This window comes from Larus michahellis, chromosome 2 (genome assembly GCF_964199755.1).
Source record: "Larus michahellis chromosome 2, bLarMic1.1, whole genome shotgun sequence".
NCBI classification, from domain to species: domain Eukaryota; kingdom Metazoa; phylum Chordata; class Aves; order Charadriiformes; family Laridae; genus Larus; species Larus michahellis.
This window is the reverse complement of record NC_133897.1, coordinates 76,704,174-76,724,318: the sequence shown is the minus strand read 5'-3', so window position 1 is coordinate 76,724,318 and position 20,145 is coordinate 76,704,174. Positions and strand designations below refer to the sequence as shown.

Sequence of the window (20,145 nt, the reverse complement as noted above, 5' to 3'; positions counted from 1 at the left end):
AAACGAGAAGGAATTTGCTGTGTAAGTTTTCCCCTGGTAAGATTATACAAAGCAAGAAGTTTTGCTGACTAATGGCTATACTGATAGACATTAACGAGCAATACAGCTCCTAGCTGCAATTTGAACCAAACCAGTTGAGGCTCTGCAAAACGCTCATTCTCTTTGTACCTTTTAATTATGCTAATGTGGAACAGCCACATGCCAGCCAAATAAATCACAATTCTCATTTAAAAGCTTTTGGCTGGATTAACTACTGTTTTATAATTAGAAAATCGACTTTCTGTGAACCCTAGGACTGAATAAAGATAAGTATTTAAAGTCATAACCTAAGGGTTAAGGGGTTGTGCCCGTCTCCCTGTTGTGGGAAACATGCCAAGAAAAGAGGCGTTTCAAGGACAGGGCAGTGTGTTGATCTTCAGGCTCTCCTCTGGCTGTAAAGAGAGGAAAAAAGCGGCGACTCTACCTGCTCTGCAATGTCAGGAAGCCTCAGAAGGACCCCAGCATGGGGGCACCTCCTCAGACATGCTCAGCTCTACCACGTTTCAAGTTGAGGAAGATTGAGGGTAAAGAACACAGGTGGGATATCAACACTTCTTGGACACTTCTTACAGAGGTCCAGATTTCAGATGGCCAGAACTCCCACCCAGCTATGGCCTAATCCTGCAGATTAGACCTAAAGTCCATTGACTTCTGGATTTCCAGTGGTGAATTTCATCTCCCTAAAATGACTGAGTGGCTCAAACCCTAAGTAATATCCAACCCCTCTTTGCGTTCATAAACTTTGCACTATCCTGGCCTTAGGGCTACCGTGGTACCTGCACGAGGGATCCTTTACATCTACTAGCCCAGTGAAGAGGGAACCACATTCAATCCTTACTTCCATCTGAAGGTCTGAAGCCATATTTCTAATGTCTGCAGTGAAAGCACTAACCAAAAGGTTAAAAGAGAAAGAAAAGTGGGGGTGTTCTCAATACTTCTTGCTGAAGCTATTCTATTTAACACGATGCTATGCAAGATTCAGTGTGTGACACCGAGGCTGGAGATCCCATTTCAATGTCATCTAAGACAAAGAGCTCATTCTCTTAAAGCCTGGGCAAATGCTGTAACAAGTGGGCTAAAAGATCATCCATGTCCAGCAGCCATGTTTTGTGGACAGTCTATTTTAGTAGATGACTTGGTAGAACATCTAATGACACTAGCTCGATAACTAGAATATTATTCTGGAAAGCAGAAGGCATCAGTTCAGACCTCTATACGGCAGATGAGAGGACTCGGCCTCTGCATTCCACATCCTGCATGAATCTCCCACCTTGAATATTAGAGATGGGGCTGCTTTTGCACCCACAGCATGACTCCTGGTGCCTAGCAGATGGAAAGAATGGAAATGTGGAAAGTTTTCTCCTTACTCTTTGCTTCTGGTTATTTTAGGTACTTCCATTCTGAACATGATAAGTTTTGTGGACCCCGTGTTTAAGAGAACAGCTCTCGTGGTGTTTCCTTCTGGGGCCAAGGTAGCACACATAAGTGTTCTCAGCCCGACTAGGCCATTCAGGGATTAAAAATCAGACACAGTAACACCCACCATTGCAGTGTCTTAAGACCGTGTTGAGGTTAGTGCTGGAGTCCACATAAAGTCTCTCAGTTCTCCACCCCAAATTCCATCCATCATGCTGCCTTACATGGACATGGCAGAAATACCTTTCTCAATTGTCTCAGCTACCAGAAAGTGAGCACAGTGTCAAAAGAAATTTTATCATGCCTAGAGTGCAACATCTAAGAGTGGTTTTCCTACCAGTGAGGTACCATTCTCAGGAAAAGGCAATGAGCCGACATAAGTATTTCACCTTTACCGGAGTGAAACAAAATGCCAGACCCAAGAGGTCAGAATGGACAATTGATCTGGCACCTGTTGGAGTGAGCACATCAGGGAATGAGGGCCAGTTAAATGATACTGTCTTTGATTTACGAGTCGCTTCTGATACATATTAGGCATCTATTACATACCACTGCAGAGGCAACACGGCAGATTTTGATTGGGTTTCCACGCCCAGAGAGTTCCAGTTCTGCCTTGTCCATGAGGAACAGGCAAGCATCCAGAATGTTTTCTTCAAACTAGATAAAAAAAAAAAAAAAGGAAACAGAGGGAAAATTGAGTCACTTTTTAATCTGGAAAGCAAAGGAAAAGTTATTTTTCATTGTTGTTGTAATAACCAATCAGCATCAAAATTAGCTGGTCAAGTCAAAGTTGTGAGTTTAAAAATACAAGTTTTATTCTAGAATGATTGCCCACATATAGCAAAAAAATGTGAGAGGCTGTGAGGGAAAAGAGAGTGTCATTTTCAATTCTATCTCATTCCAGTTTCCAGAAGGTTAAAATGACAACACAACCTTTCTGACAGGACATAAAATTTTAAGTGCTAACAAGTATATAATAGGAAGATATTGTAATAATAACTACAAGAAGCTAGTCTGCTTGCGAAGGACTTCATGTCCTTCACAGATTCCAGACCTGTTAATTTCAGGACTTCTCTGACACAGCCAGTGCAATGCTGGGAAGTTGAACAATAAATGGTTTGCTAAAGTTAATTTGAAGACACTTACATTTTAAAATTATTTTTTAAATACGTTTAAAATTGACAAGACAAAAGCTGATTATATGGATTAGTCCTGGTCTATGAAACTTAGACATCAAAAATACCAAGTGACCTAAAGTAGTCTTCTTCAAAAATAGAGTGAAAAGGTACAGTTTCTTCGATCCAGCATGAACAAGCACAAGAATGAATTGAGGGCAGAGGTGCCTAAATAGACCAGAAACCATTTGTCACAGAACTTGCCCTGTGATGTATTTCATTTTCCTTAGGAGAAACTGCATAGCAAAGGAAAATACCTCTGTCCCCTGGAAAAGAGCAGGAGACAGGGACACGCAGGCTAATGAAACAAATATCTTCTAGATTCACTGAAAACACAATCTTATATTAATATTCAAGGCTATGACAGAAACTCCACAGAGATCATCCCCTTGTCATGTTACGCTTTATGTTCTACGTTTGCATCATTAAAGGTATGATTCAGGCTAACAGGATTTTTGCTCTCATGTTGCTACTAGAGATGGATTGGTTTTGCAGCTGTCCCGAGCTTGGCTTAGGGCTCCTTGGCAGATGAAGGTAATCTGAGTTTTGCCTCCTGAAGAAAGTGAGCAAGATCCCAGAACAAGCTGCTGCTTCAGCAGCTCAGGGAGCGGCAGCGGAGAGAGAAGGCTGAGACCAGAGAGCTGAAAAGGAAGCCCTGAACAGCCAAGACTGCTGCCGATGCCACAGGGAAGATGGGAGGGATGGCGGTGAAATCCCAGGGAGCCCACGTACCCTTTGGCCTCTCCCTTACAGGCAGCAGCTGAGCTCTGGCATAAGCCAAGAAAGCAGAGGCACCACCGTTTTTCACCACCCTCAGACATTTCTTTCCCAAGGAAAGTCCTCTCTTTGCCCCTGCCTCGAGCCTGCCTGGCTCTCATCGCTCAGGGTACCCCCGCAGTACGAATCCTCTTCAGCAAACACCTCTCTCATCATCACCCACACTTGCACTGAACTACTTCCTGAGTGAACATCTGGAGCAGATGTTCACTACGAAGTACCACTTTACAGTCCGAGCAAAACTGAACTAATGGTGTTTGGGCAAGAAGGGAAAGAGTGGGTCAGTGTTCCCAGGGACCTACTTCCAATATGGTCCAGTCTCTCCAGTCCACTCCACTCGTATGTGATGCAAATAACCTCAAGTGAATGACCATGCTATGGAGACCTTCCCTCCCAGGGAGAATCCTCACAACAGACAATGTAAACTCTGGGCCCTCATAGCCGTCCTTCCTGCTTCAAGTTCCCTTTTCTTCTGGTCTGGTCCAATGATTTATCACTTCCAACAGGATCAAAATCTGCTTTCTGCACTTCAAGTCATCTGCAGTGCCTAAGACCTGAGTTAAATCAATAAGAAGTTTACCCTGCAAATTAAGTCTTTCTCATCTATGGTTTATGAGACACTGTCAATCTTGCCAGCAGATACTGGAAGAATAAAGAGGAAAGAAATTGCTATCAGGGTTGTTGCCTTCCACCTTAGCATTTATGAAATGACATGAATGCCTGTGGAATAACTGGATTAACAGGAGAAGAGATATAGGACAAGCTGTAAAGTCTGATTGCCTGTCCTGGTTCTACTACTGCAGTAGTGTAGGATGCAGAGTAGCCTTAACTCTAAAGCCAGTTTTGCCCTTCTTCAATATCCAGAGGTTTAAAAACATTAAATCAAACTAAATCAGTTCCCTGCTCTCAATCTTGGCATGAAAATACTAAGTGGAGGGAAGTGGAATAGAAACATAGCACTTGTAAGGCTGGACAGCCCTGAAATGTCAGAGGAACTGGAGCAGCAGCGGGCAGCCAGGGCGGGAGAGTGAACTTGGGACAGGAGCAGGTTGTCTACTTAACACAAGCGGAAATGGAAATAAACCAAAAGCAGAACGAAGGAACCTTGGCAGAGCCACCTGGTAAAGACTACAGACGGAAAACAAGGCATGAAACCACATAGAGGCAAAGGGGTTCTTCCTACACACAGACGTGTATTGTGTTACAGAGCAACACATTTAGTCAGGCTGGCCTTCCTGGGCATTCTCTTTTCATGCTAACCTGTTTCTAGTATATGACCTTCCAGTTAAATCAAAGTAAGAGGGCCTGTATCACCTTTTGCACTGGTTGAATGAGGACTGTATTTCTTACAGTCAGTTGCAGGCAGATCTGATCTCACGTTGCCTGATCTGACCAAATGCACGTGCTGTAAAATTACATTTGCACAGTGGGCTGCAAAGCTAATGCAGCTCGATGCGTGGACAGGAGACAACTCACAATGGCAACAAGAACTCTATGCCCACCTGTTTTATTTTATTTTTCTCAGAAAAAAAGCAACGTTAAATGTTCAATACAGCATCCAACTTCTGACATTTCTCAGATAGAGAATTCCTATGCACCTACATTTCTTCCAAAGCCAAATTTCCCCTGAATCCCCTGTGGGCTTTTCTGAGTGACTGGCTATTTACACTTTCTTAGAAGAAAAGAATCACAGTCACGTTACAAAGAATACCTCCATCCTCATTCATTACAGCCATGTTTCAACCGGTCTGTTGTTTTTTCTTCCTCGGTCCATTTTTCTTGCCTTTCCTCCTCTCGTGTTGACGTTGCTTATTAAAGAGAGCAACTGCGAGAATCATCTCCCACTAGTAACCCAGTTTTGAACTGTATGTTTTTTTTCAATTTGCAACCTGAGTTAAACTTCCAGCTGCCATTGTTCAAAGCAATTTTTTAGCGTAAGAATATTACCATGCATAAGTCTATCTGCATTTTTGTATATGACCATATACCTTTCACTTCTATGACTGTATGTGGCCTTATGCTTTTCACTTACACTGTTGTACAGGGCTATATGTCATAAATACACGATGCATACTTCTATGATATATGCATAATATAGGCCTTGCTGCTCCTACTTTTACTTGCTCACAGAAATGCTCTTCTTAACATCCAGGATTGCTGAAAATGAGGGAGATGCTTGTCTTAATGCTTGGAAATTGTCTGGGTAAGATCAAGAACATCAAGTCCTCCATCTTACGGAAAGCGAGGGAACCAGAAGAATATTTCTCCATTGCTGTGCACTTTGAGATATCTGTTACACCCATATAAAATGATCGATTCCTTTAAAACTGTTGGCTTGGGCCCCCTTAGGTGCAGCTGCCACACTCAGTTTTCACACAGGCAAGTGACAGCAAAAGGTGCACCACAGCACAGTGTGGAAATCATGTCCTCCAATTTCACACAACACAGGAATGAAAGTACATGACAAAGGGAGATGGAACAGCCCTAACCTCCCAGCCAGAACTACCTCCTAGCAAAACCAAATAAATAATGCAGTTTCTCAAGGGAGGTTGGTGTTTGTGTCAGGAAGATGCCAGATTTGCAGAATATAAGCACCTCAGGCCAAGCCACCATAGGCCATAAATTTAGCATCTTAGGACATAAATCCAGCAGCTGGTTTAAGCAGCACCGTCCACCTCCAGCCACTCATTCCCCTTTCTCCCTCCCCCTCATATCTGTCAAGGAGTGTATCCCAAATGTGGGAACAGAGCAAGCCCGAAAAATAACCCAGGGGAAGAAAAAAAAGGAAAATAAAAAATCAAGGAGATGCTTATTCAGCTAGATCAGCTCTCCAGTCTGATTCGCTGCACAGCTGCACAAGCACTTGCAGGGGGAAAGAAGGGCCAGGAGGGGGCATTTTTGGTCAACTTAAATGCACACCCAGCTTTGGCCTCAGGATCTGGTTCCACATCTCTTCTATCAGAGGCACCATCGGTTTATGGAATTCCTCCCCCCCTCCACCTTGTTTAAAGGTTATATTTAGCTCAATCAGGATGACAGTCAGACCCCGCAAACAACAGTGATGGCACAACCAAAGGAATGGTGCAGAGGCAGGAACTCCCTAAAGCAGTGCTGCTGCAGGAAAAAAGATGAAATTGTACCCTTAAATAAAGAAACAAGAGAGAGGTGAGTTCAAAGAGCTCTCCAGGGCAGGCACACTGGCAACACATCCCGCTCAAGCTTGGAGATTGTCTTTAGCTGAGGGAAAGAAAGCAAAGCAAGAAGGCCTCTTCTGCAAGGCTGCGCTGGGGTGGTGCCACGAAAACTGAATGGATCTGTCATCATAGCATTAGGGGAATACTTCAATACTTTCTTAATTATACTGTTGTGAAAATCCAGGAGGTGAGATGAGCAGAGTTCACCATGTCCAATAACTGTCCATTGGAGCCCCTCTGAGTGACACCTTAGGGTTAGTTTTGCTCGTTTTAATTCTGCTTGTTAATGCCTTTCCCCCCATTCTCACACGACAATTTAACTCTTTCCTCCCGTAGGGATTTTCAGGCTCGTTAGTGTTTACAAAAAGATTTACGTAAAATAGACAAGCAAGCACTAAGAGTCTGTTGTTACTGAAGGCACACCAATTGCACGCATCAGGCTGGAAGGGGGGGCTTTCCCCAGGCTGCAAGAGGCCACCGGAGATTGGTGTCGGAAGGTCTCCAGGCAGCAAAGGGAGAGGTTCCCCCCTTTGTCACTGTGGCAAGGAAATTGAAAACTCTGGGATTAAATCACAGTTTGCCATAGGAACCCTGTGGCAAGCTGACCACCCCACACCCCATACCCCTGAGCAGATGAGAATAATTTCCACCGAGTTGCTAGGACAAAAAAGAGTCAAAACACAATACAATTTATTGCTGAAAAAAATGAAAAAAATAATCTCTCTACTCTTTCACCAAATCGACTTGATCCTGAAGCAGCAATAACATAGCAGCAAAAATACCACTGCACTGTGGTAATCTCAGCTAATGATTGTAACTTTCAACGGGCAGCGTCTTAGTATCTGAAATATGCCCCGAAAACAAGATCTTTAAATATTAGCTATTATAACATTGCTTTTCTGGATTAGGCATATACCCACTTCATACAATTTTAAAATTATGCCCCTTGTTTTTTCTGAAGGAGAGACCAATAATGCACTCCACAGCCCACAGTCTCAACCACAGCCTGGTGCCAATTAAACTCATTTGCTGTCCTGCTGGGAGCAGCCAGAGAAGGTCTAAATAGCTCACCTGACCGTAACTCCAGCTTCTTAATTTTATGTCGTTGATGTTTCCATGGAAAACAATACCAACATCATTCAGGACGTATTCTTCCCTTTCCTTCTCGTCATCCAGATACACGGCATCCTCTGCACCAGTTTACCGAAAATAAATGTTAACACGGTCACTTAAGTTTTTATATAGGACAGATAAAAATTCTTAGCATGTAATACAGTACAGTCATCTTTGATGAAAAGTACCCCTCTCCCATCAAACAAAGCATTACTTGCTTCAACAGAGCACAAGAATAAGGAGGTAGTGACCCCAGTTAGGAATATGGTACACAAAAGCATGCAAGATGCAAAAATGATGACAACTCCTGCCTGTTTTCTCAGGATCTGTAAAGTATGATTAAAATGTCACATCTTATCAAGAATTTTATGATTACTGTGTACCACAAATTTAAAAGTTGGAGCACCATGACGCAACTCGCATCCATACAAACAGATCAAAGAACAATTTCAAACCTATTAATGTTAATGGAAAACAGCTCAAGTCAAGAGATCTAAAGAAAAATCTGTAGCGCATTAAAAAAACTGGAATACAATTTTTATAGTGTATTAACAGCAGGGTTTGATTGCTTTTTCTGTACATAAGTTATAGACTGGAGTCCCCCTTGCCCATGTAACTTGACTGCCCAGCTGATATGAGGAGAAATTCAAAGGGTATATCCAGATTGGTCTTATACTAGCATATGTGTGGCCCCTCACCCTGCAAGCATGATTCACATATGTAAATAACCCATCATTAATATTCATAAATAAACCTGAATGATGTGAAACTATTCAGAAGTTCACAGGTAAGTACGAAGCACGTTATGATTCTGTGATGCTAGAACAGTTGAGGATTTCTTTCCTGTGCCAAAGTTTGTATTTTCAGACTAAGAGATACAGCTTAACAATTAATGGTGTGGGAATTAATCAATTTGAGGAAATCAGTAATGTGGTACCAGATAGCAAATTAAAGGGAAGCAATAACCTCTGATAGCTTGATATGGGCGACTGCAAAACTACCACTCAGCACTGCCATAGTGGATTTCTTCAGCATCCCACTACAAATTACTAGAGGCTCATTTCACTTTTAAAAGCTTTTAAAGATTTGTTGTATTTTGTTGAAATGCAAATCAGATTTGTACTTCCTTGTAAACCTCATCCTCAAAAGCTTCTGTGCCCATAAAACTGCAGTTTGGATGAAAATAAGCTAAAATCTGAGCCCTCTGAAAAAAAAAATGGTGGCAAAACTCACACTGGTTTCAGCTAGGTGAAGGGTTTTGCTAGTCTACACACCTGACCCTGCTGGAAGTTTTGTTTTCTCTGAAGAGATATTTAAATCTCTATGTCTACACATGCAGAAGGAATTACCCATAGGTATGTAACATAACGACCTCCACACTGGTGTGCAAGGAATGATAGGGAAGCAGGTGTCAGATGTAAGAAACCGTTATCTCATTTGAGGAGACCAGCGCTTGCCATTACACTTTTGACAGGGTTGCTGTACAGCCTCTGCAGACTACATCTGAATCCGAGCAAACGGAGAAGCGGCAGGTTTTATCGGGGTTTCCCTAAGGTGGGCAGCTCTGAGACCTGCATTCGCATTTGGCAGGATGGTGGTATTCACTCGGCTTCTAAGGGTTGGATCATCAAGAATTATCTTCCTAGGGCTGTCACTACCCATGACCTAGCCAAACTGCACACAGGCACAAAGTGGAAGATTACGTGTTGTTTATATTCAGAGGCTACCAGGTGAAAGAGAACATTAAAACTTGACAGAGAATCAAAAAGCTGTCGTCATTTATCCCAGCAGGGACTCTCACACTTATGAAACTGTATTATATGACTTTTTTGAGGTCCAGCGCCCAGCTCTAGACAAGTTCTGCATAACCTCCCACCAAAAATGTTGCAGATGTTACACATCACGTAGGCTCTGTTTCATTAGGCCGGATCTGCCTGATTTGCTGGTTGAACAACTATATGGATTCACTCACTGAGCTTTGGATTGCGTTAAAGCACATCTGTACAAATGGTACAGAGAACACATTCAAAGGAGGACTCACACCTTCTTCTGCACAGTTACGTATTCAGTGGAATGTGTGCATATGCCTTCTTGACAGCTGTTGTTTTCTTTCAGGGATTAAAAATATCAATACTGATCTGGTTGGTATCAATAGAGATGCTTATGTTATTTTGAGACTGCGTATTCTTTGCTAAATCAGATGAAAATTGATTAACTTCTCTGTCAATTATTTTAAAATATTTGTGTTTTTTGACAAAGTAAAAAGGGCTTCTGTGTTTCACAGAGAAGCCAGCTGCTTTGATTTTTGACAGCTTTCACTACCCTTGAGACTGTTTAGAAAAAAATACGAGGCATTTGTGACGACTTTGATGCTAAGCGTGCTCTACATAGTACAACTCCTCATTATTTTGTGCAAGTGGAGGCTCACGTCTGACAAACAGAAGAATTCCATAGAAATGTGCTGGGTGTGTTTGTTCTTTTTCTCTAGCAGTTTAGGGGTTCTTTTACTTTCTTCTTTTATCCTGGGAAATTACTAAGGCACTCGCAATGCTACAAAGAAGCAAATTAGCCGCTGTGCTTCTGTGTTTGAAGATGAATAAGGTAAAAACACACTTCACTGGAAGACAATACTGCAAGCGAGGAATTCCCACTGAACATGGGCTCCTTGTAGGAGATGAGGAGTGTAGAAACACCCCTTCAATTGGGGAAGGTGAATGAGCATGAGAAGACCCTACCCAGTATGGGGGGACCCCATCCCCAGCACAGCAACTGGCTGGAGTGGGAAATGCTATTTCTTCGTGCAGGCAGTGACTGCTGAGCACAGCACCAGCACCAGCAGACGAGGGGAGGTGGAGGCAGCAGCCTTGACCTGAGCACCCAGCCTTCCTTCAACACACTCCCTTGGGAAGCCAGGAATGCGAGGCTGGGCTTCGCTGGAGCCACAGAGCTCCCAGGGCTCTTGCAGGGAAGACAACAGCTCTGTGGCAAACATGGGGAGGCGAGAGCTAAATACAGTTACCTACAAAACCCAGGACCAGGATCAGTCTGCTGCCCTACAACTGCTAGAGCTTGCCTACATTAATGTAGCAGAAGGACGAAGCTCTGCATGAATTTTACCCATATGGAATCTATGAGACAAGACATCAAATTTAAGTTTTAGCTACAGAAAGCCAGAAAATGTTATTGGGACAAATTTGGACAACTGATAACAAATAAAAGGAGTCCAAAGTCAACCACATGTTACTAAACTTCAAACTATTGGGACATTTGAGGCACGTAAGCTGAAGAAATATACAATTGACTCAATAAAGTTGCAATATATATATAATTGCTTAAAAGCGATGCACCTTGCAGAAGACTTGGGTGAATGAAACACATGCCTCAGTCCACAGAGTCTGCAACTTACTTAGATACTCTGTGCATCTACCCCTGTGAGACAGACACACAAGTCAATGCAAGGTCTCTTCCCAAGAAGAACTGAATGTTCCCCAGCAGAGCGTTGCTGGGGTTCAGCACCTCCTTGGAAAGTGCTCACAGCACCCAGATCAAAGGAGCCCTTCTCTGCTTTTATGTAGTCTGATACTGCTAAGGGTTAACTTAAACTCCAAGAAGTTATCCTTAATTACTTGCCATTTGTATCTTCTGTTTCACAGCCGAAAAGGGCTCTGCATGCCCAAAAGCACACCTGTTTTTCCCAACTGTGTCAGCTGGCTGAAGAAAGGATGCTGCCTCTCCTCACAGGCTTTACTTTGCTTATTAAGTAATGCAAATTTCACCTGAGTATCTGAAGTCTCAATCCACTAGCTTGTTGAACTCCCAGATGTTTGGGTCTGGTGTATATAATTTTGCAGGATGAAGCCCTGCATCTGCGTCTTTAAAGTATACTTGCTGATCAGCCTTAAATGTAGCTAAGGGGATTAAAACGTATATAAGCATCTGATGATTTTGGAAGCAAAGTACTCGGTAGCTTGACTGGTAAAGTACTCAAACTTGTTCTGAAACAGCAGAAAAAATGCCACATCCCTGACTAGGAAGATATGTCAAAACTGAACTACAGTAAGAAAAGGAGTAATAAGAAAGGGCACAAATGCCTCTGTCTTAAAGAAAAGCTTATACCGACACATTGATGTTCCTCCAAAATGATGAGTCGGAAAGCTGCGATAGACACTGACAGAGCCCATGCTCTGCTCCCTGCTATAACAATCCCCATTCACTCCTGGCATCAGCCTTCTCTCTTTAATGAGGCTTTTCACTCAGACTTTTCTGCTTAGCTATTAACCCAGCAAACAAGTCTAGGAGATTTTCAAACTATTGTTTTCTCTGCGCTTTAACTGCCTGAGTTTTTATACCCTTTTGTCACTCCACTGAACAATCTTTCCAGCCAGGGGATAAAGCGTGGAGAAACGCTCCCTGGTTTTCTAACACAAGGAAAGAGGGAAAAGGCAGATAGAGGAGCCAATTAGCCCAAACTACCTAGGAGGAAGAGTAAGGGTAAGAAATGAGAATAAATCTAAATCCAAATGAAAAATACAGATAATGAAACCTACAATAGTCAGCAAGGGCCAATACCCAAAGTCATTGAGACACACCTGAACGTGTAAGCTGGAGACAAAAACACGGTCCTCCAGGCGTGACCCCGCGTTGCCTCCCCTGGGCCTGTGGGCACATAGCACATCCTTGCTGCCTGGAGACTCTCTTCTGCTTTCCTAAAGCAGAACTTTTCCATTGGCCTTGCCAATGGCTGCTGCTGGAGGCGGCTGCGGCATGTCTTGCTCCCTATGGGTTTGCTCCCATGCTGTGGTTTTAATCTTGCTGGGTTTGGGCTCCCTTCAGCTCAGGTGTGAGGGAGGGAGTGCACAGGAGAGCAAAGGACCCGTGTGCCATGAACAGATGTGGACCAGTCAGCGCACGGAGCTGATGGGGAAGGAGGTGAGAAGAAGGGATTGATTTTCCCCTTCCACTCCCTGACCAGCACCTTGAATCAGCCTGTGTGGTCCCAGTCACACCACAGTGGGCCAGCCAAGCCCCTCATATCATTTTTTTTCTCCACGTTATGGCTGCATGTAGCCCTAGCTGGTTGTATTGCTAGTCATTGTATACTAGCAATCTAAAGTAATTTAAGAAGCTACTTCTTTGGGGTTTATCCCCGTTAAGGAGGTGCTGAGCTACTGCCTAGTCACCACGCTGGCTAACAAACTGTTTGTTATGACACTCACGACTAAAGCCAAGGAATGCTCTATCTTGGGGTGAAGAATTGCACCTCCCTAGCTGGAGCTGTGACAGGCTGATGATGCCTTCACAAACCTTGAGCAGTTTTGTCTGCTCACAGTGGGTCATAACTTTGGCAATGATTCCTCTCTTTCTGTTAAACGCTCTCCCTTCTCTCCCAGAATAAACTCTTGGCATGCTGCTAAGAGGGATCTACCTCTACGCTGCTTTCAAAAGTATCTCATGGTGTCACGGGGCCCTGGGCCCTGCCCTTCCCTCCTGTTCCCACTTAACTAACTCCGCTTTACTCAGCATTAACATATATCTTCCTAAATAATGCATAACCTAATCATTGCTTATATTCCCTTGGACCAGGGGCAAGTAATGAAATCAGCACAAATCATTCCATGTACTGACAGTAGTGCAGCTGAATAATGGACTCTATTAATAATGCTAAACTTACTCGTCAACCGGTAGGATGGCCCTTGTTTGGTATGGGATTATTTGATGCAAATACTCCGTTCAAAACATTGCAAGACGAAGGAAGGGTGGCGGGAGAATATTAAAGTTACCTGGTGACCTAAATATATAGCAACGTGTATGCCAGACTGGGAGCCTTACAAGTGTTGGAGGCCGAAACACAGTGCTACAGCCTGTCGAAAGGCTGAGCCAAACCTCTGCAGTCCTCCTTGCCCTCTCCTTAAAGCCACACTTGGAGTTCGTTGGGTAAAATATAATTCTGTCAGTGTAAGGGCTGATTTTACCCGGGATCCGGGGAGACTGAAAAAAAAATAAATTGTTCTTCAACCCACTGGAGTATAAAAAAAAGGCTCATTTGCAAAATGTTCTGTTCCTCACAGAGGACAGGGTTGCTGGTAATTAGTCACCACTAAAGGGGAAGTTATAAGGGCAAATATCGTGTAGCAGTGGGAAGGCACCACCAGCGATGCTGCAGCAGGTTGGCTGCATCCAGCCTGTGCAGGAGAAGCAGCTCCCACTGAAATCCTGCAGGCTTTCAGCTGCAGATGCTAGATCCTAAAGGTGTCAATCATCAATGTAACTCCGCACAGTATGGGACACTGACACATCCTGCCCCACGCCAAATCCTGGGAAAAAACATGCCTGTATTGACTTGCCAGTTTAAGGCACACACGGGCAGGCAGGAGGCTCATGCTGATGCCTATTAAAGTCAGAGGAAAGTCTTGGAGTATATTTACTACGAGAAACAGAGCATCATTGCGCTGCTCGAGCTGGTAAACACAGGCTTGGCCTCATAAACCTGCAGGGTGCAGCTACAGCACAGGCACAGCTCTGCAGCATGGAGCCCTGCAGGGCCTCACGCAGGGCTATTCCCCAGCCTGAAAGACTTCCCTCTTGGCAGAGTTACCATATAATTTTGGGACTGAAACTGGCTTGTCTCCAGTCACCTTGGTACCAAACTCCCCTTCCTGGACCACCCTCTCCCAAAAAATGATGAGCCCAGCAGCAGAAAGTGCAAACCTCTGACTCTGATAAGGTACTTACGCTGGCACCAGGGATTGAACAGGATGTAAGTGTCGGTTGCCGAGTTTCTGTGTGTCCGGAGGATGCCAAAGGGAGTCAGGACGGCAACGTACAGGCGAAACTTCCCAACAATGCAGGTGGCAGAGGACATGATGGACAGGCGAATGGAGTTGTTCTCCTTATGGGTAATCTTGGCTCCCCACTCGCCAGGTTTCAGCACATCACGCACTAGGATCGGGATGTAGGTACCTTTGTTTTGCTGTGGGTAGCGACCTGCAGAGAGAGAGGGGGGCGTAATTCCATGAAGAGGTTCACTGTGTTTTGACAGTGTCTTCATTTCCTTGCAGTCCTCTATCCCTTTTGTCCTCTTCCAACGGAGGTGGCAAGTTTTAGTGGGCAGAAACCACCTACTCTCCTCATTGCTTCACACTGTGCCTGGTCACTTGGCAGTACAGCCACCTGAATACATGCAACACCTCCTAGCCGGCAGCCTGTGCAGACATCCCACCCATCTCACTCCAGCAGGCTTCAGTCTTGCTGGCTCAGAGTGGAGCCCTGGCAGCGTGAACAGGGGCTGTCCCAGGATTTCCTTGCTCACCACTGTTTATCCTAGTGCAGCAAGCTCCGCTACAGCTTACTCCTTGCCTTGGTGTCGGCTGTGCTGTTGGTAAGTGTAGGTAAGAGCCCTTTCCCCGGCTCAGATGCACCCACCACCCTCGTCGCTAGCATGCAGGTGCCCACTGGGGCATGGACCTCGGTTTTGGGGCTCTTTAGCAGAGCAGAGCCTCGTTCTTCTCACTGCGCTACTGCGCCGACAAGCAGAGACCGAGCGCTCTTTCACACAAATCCACACAGATGGAGGAAACCAGCAGATATCCAACACTCAGTTCCTCTTCAGCATCTACTCTTCATGGACGGAGCAGGAACCAACTCCGGACACCCGGAGTATAGGTGAGCACATCTGGGCTGGATAACCAAACTTTCTCTGCAAGCGATAAGTCCCAAAATATGACATACCTCCAAAGTACTGCATATGATAGTCTACCTCTTAGTAAGCCAAATCACACTGCAGAGAAGCCTATTTTATTCTGCCAACTATAAAAAGCATCTAGACAGATAGGCTACGTGTAAACATGTGTACTGCCAGGATTCAAAGTTGTGTGAGGATCTACCCTTTGAGCCTGAGGTAGAGCCAAACTATATCTGAAAACCAACCAGCAGCATAGACAGAAAAGACACTTGCGAGAAGGCTGAATTCCTTATCTCATTCTCAAGTCTATTCTTTATTTCATATTTTAGGCTGAAAGTTAGAGTCTCTTATTCAAAAATAGGGTAATGAAAAGCAACGATGGCAGACAGAGAGACAGACTTCTATATTTTTCATTCCTACTATTTAAGAACTTCAAAATTAAACTCACAAGGGCGTTGATTTCCCTGCTTGCTTATTTTTATACAGCTGATGTAAAGATAATCCCAGATCTGAACTACATTCTGGGAAAGGACAACTCCGGCTTTGACTGTGAAGCTTGCGAGCTGCCACAACATCAGTGTTTCTAAGAAATCTGGGGCTACTGTGTTTCATCCAAAAGATTATTCAGTGCACGTGAATTTCCATTTTGCAGATGTTCAGTGCACATAAATAGCCCACTTTGCCCCATCAGCCAGAGATGCTGTAACCCATGAAACCCGTTGAGATCAGTGAGGGACACAACAGAAGGAAAAGACCAAGAGAAGGAAAAAGGACTAGAATAAGAGAGCAAAATCAATAGAAAACACTAGAAGATAAAGCACTGGACACTTCAAATATAAGCCATCAAAGGGAAGCCAGTTTAGAGAGAAAAGCCTATAGAGGTAACAGAGATGAGAGTCTTGTGCCTGCTAACAATTGTGATCTGAGAGATGAACATGTTCTTGTTCTTTGTAGTGCAACTGGGTAAGACCCAGCTTGCCTCTGCAGTTGATATTTTCCTTCTAGTTTTGACATAACTGGTTTTTTAAAAAAGCAGACCACGCAAACAAAGCAGCAGAGCAAACCAAGTAATTGTACTGACATCCTTGAAAACTGTTAACAAGTGCTACTTTTTAAAATACCTCCCTTACCTCCTTCAGAAAGGCGGAAGTGGGGAGAGATTACTATTTTAACGTGGTTAGGAACTGACATTGTCGTCTTTGCTGGAAGCTGCATGTTGGTGTAGGAGTCTATAGGGGACATAAGAACCGGTGCTGTGGCAGGGGCTTTGCACCACCATGTCCATGTGCACCTTGTACTGAAGAATCACTTCCTGGTAAATTTGCCCATAGGAACCAGATAAGATCTCAAAGAGGGCATGAGGTCTTTGCAAGACATCTTTATGGAAACCTTGTCGCTGGCACCTCATAGCAAGTTCAGCAAAGTACCAAGCCTCTCTCACTTTTCTGAAACCTCAACACACAAAACTCCATTTGCCCTTCAAAACGAAGGTATCTCTTGCATGCAAAGCTACCTAATAGAAATGTCGCTTGACAAGAGAGCACCTGTAGCCCGTGTATGCCCCACACAGCTGCTCCCACGCAGGTAAGAGAGAGAAGCCACTGCAGTATCTTGCTTACCCATGAGGAGAAGATGCTCTGGGGTATTGCCTGCATCCCTGCAGACATAGCAAGGATGCCAGGGAGGGGATATCCTAGAAGTCAGGATAATTTATAGGTGTTAGAAACAGTAAATACAAGAGAAATTGTTTGCTTCTGACAGATGAGCAGGGTTTGGTGTTCTCTTACAGTTGCATAAATCCTGAACCCATGAGGAAGCCTGGTAAGATGGGCAGAGCCCTCAAGAGCACTGTGAGCATTTTCCAACATTTTCTTTGAAGAGAGGACAGGTTCCCTCATCTTCTGAAACAAAGACCAAAATGTAAATGGGAGAGCAAGGGAATTGTTACTTCTGACAGGAGCTTGTGGAGCTGAATTGTAATCACACATCTAGACACCTGAGAGCACCAGCCATGCTAGTCTCATATACACACATCTGTTGTCTTGATACTAGAGCAATATAAAGCTGAATAACTTTGGCATTACATGCTAAGGTTGCTGGCAAAAGAATCCTTATGTAGGTTCAGTCCTATGTTTATCAACATTATAGGGAAGTCCTCTCAGAATGGCTTGGCTATTTGACTTTTTTCCACATCTTGAGCACGCATTTGTGGCTGCAGTGGAAAAGCAGGGACAGCTTTGGCTCATAGTTGGGATATCTGTAATGTCAGCCCTTTCTCAGAAGGGATAATGTGCAATGGTGATTTCATTCCCTGGGTTAGAGTCTCTAAGGAAGAAGATTCAATGTTATCCAAAGACTCATTACCAAAAGCCTGTGAATGGCTGGCAGAGCACTCTCTGCAGGATATCTGGTGCTAACCCAACCTGCGGAGAGGCAGGAGGGTGTTTGGGTGCATGTCAGGACCAGGAGCCATGTGGAGAAGATAAACTCTTTTTATGCTGACAGGAGGGTGCTTCTGCCAGCAGCATCAGCTGGCTCAGGATCCCTCTCACTCCGATTTGCTCCAGGAGCTGGCAGCCTGAACCATGCTCCACAGCCAGTTCTTTGTGGTTGCCTCACTTCCCGATGCTCACGTGTGCTTTGGGGGAAGGAGGCCCTGGCCCTCACTCGAGGACATTTCACAGCCAATTGCTCTGTGAAATACAAAGTCATTGCATGACATCACGCTGTTGGGATGTCCCCATCTGCTCTCTCTAACAGCACATGGACATGGGAAAATCCAGCCTGAGGATTCAGAGAGGTGGATGTTGCTGCCCTGTTACCACCAGGCACAGGGTGAATTTTTTATAGGTTCCATCTGCAGTTCAGAGGATGTCAGGCACTGAATGGGGTCTGCTGACTGTCTTGCCTTCCAGACAGGAGAGAATTCACGGTGGCCCTCTTCATGGGCCTCCAACTCTTTGCATTTCAATCCTAGGTACTGAGCCACGATACTGCCAGAAGACAGTATTCACACAGAAACCTCCCTTATACAGAAAGTTTAATGGCCCAAACACATCTGTTTCCCGTGCTTCACAACACACAGGCCTGCAACCCTTTGGTACTTCTTTCTTATCCCACCTTGGTTTCTGTAGCTATCCAAGCTGGGCTCCTAAAGATCCTGCTCACTTTTGTTACAGCTCAGCTCTTCTCTACACCTCCTGGGCTTTCCAGGCACCCAGAAAAAGAGGAGAAAAACAGTTGCTGTTCTATTAAGGGAGATCAGCTCTCCCTCAGTCCTGCATCACAAGGCTTTGAAAGTAAGCAAGCATGAGTGAAGGTCTACATGGCGAAATGCGTCATGACTGAAGCATATGTGGATGTGGGCACGTATGGATGCCCCCTGCCACACACACACACTTCACAGGGGCAAAAAGCAGAGTGCAGTGTTTGCTAAAGTTTGCCAAAGTCTTATTTATGCAGTAGCAAAAGGATGAGCCGTCTAAAACACATAACTGTAGCCACACACATATGCATTCAAAGTGAGTTATTTTTAACATATGCCTCAGATCCTTAGCATGTCAGCTCTGGGCCCGTCAGGCACGGAGGCAAGCTGTGTTTAATTCTGGGTAAAACTGCCACACCAGAGAGGGATTTACAGCAACAGAGGGAGAGCGAGAGAGAGGTACAGCAAGTTCAGTCAGCAAAACACGAACGCTCCTCCTCCAGCTATCCAAGTCTGCTGCTGTTCCTTCCAAGTGACTAACAGGGACCAGGCCTTGATCAAACCACACTCCTCCTCCTCCCCTGCCCAGTCCTTGGAAGCCCCTATCTCCATCTAGTTTAGTTTTTCCTTTGATCCCCAGAGCACATACACGTTGCTGTATGTGTCCGTGGATTAAACAGCTCCTAAATGCCACTGCTGAGTTGGCACAGCCAGCGGAGGGACTGGCGGGTCCTCTTGGATAAGGCCCTACACAAGCGAGTAGATGTTTTACTTTCAGCAGGGAGGAGGGCAAAATTTTGTAGCACAGAGGTTAGAAATATAGTGAGCTTCGGAGGACATTTCCTCCCTGATGGAAGTAGGATACCTCATAAGAGAGGGAGGCGAACAAAGCTGTTTCTCAATAGTCTTATTTAGCAACCCTCCTTAGAAGATTGTTTTATAAAGGAGTTGAGGAATTTGTCTCCCTTTGGGACATAGATTACACACAATAAAGTTAACAATTTTCCTGTTAGGTCCATTTGTTTTACCTAGATACAATCTCTCATAGAAAGGGTAAAGAATCTGTTTCAATGCCAGCCCTGGAAGTATAACAATTGTGACAGGCTGATAAATAAATCTGAGCTGGGAGCCACAAGTAGAGCAGCCGTGCAGCAGAGGTAAGCCTTATTGTAGTGAGCAGCCTGGGGATGGGTGTTAGCATAATGGAACCATGCCTTATTAATCACTATGAATAACTACAACAAATGTCAGAAAAGGCAAAAGGGAAGAAGAGAAAGAAGAGAAGGAAGGAAAGAAGGAAGGAAGGAAGGAAGGAAGGAAGGAAGGAAGGAAGGAAGGAAGGAAGGAAGGAAGGAAGGAAGGAAGGAAGGAAGGAAGGAAGGAAGGAAGGAAGGAAGGAAGGAAGGAAGGAAGGAAGGAAGGAAGGAAGGAAAGGAAGGAAGGAGGAGAGGAGACAAAAAGTAGGAAAAAAGAAAAAAGAGAGATGCTCTAATAAAATCCCAAACAATCAAAACAAGCAAGAAGGAGAAACCAATTTTTGTAAAA

General features: G+C 44.4%; 1 protein-coding gene across 2 annotated transcripts in view; it reads right to left on the bottom strand.

The window, feature by feature from the left end:
* F13A1 (coagulation factor XIII A chain) overlaps positions 1–20,145 on the bottom strand; it is a 77,642-nt gene that overhangs the window by 44,263 nt on the left and 13,234 nt on the right. For both annotated transcript variants that reach the window (XM_074576015.1, XM_074576016.1), the window contains exons 4-6: positions 14,447–14,698; positions 7,673–7,791; positions 2,005–2,112 (exon numbers count right to left, since the gene is read on the bottom strand). In XM_074576015.1, the coding sequence (XP_074432116.1) occupies positions 2,005–2,112; positions 7,673–7,791; positions 14,447–14,698 (479 nt within the window). The remainder of the gene's footprint in view (positions 1–2,004; positions 2,113–7,672; positions 7,792–14,446; positions 14,699–20,145) is intronic.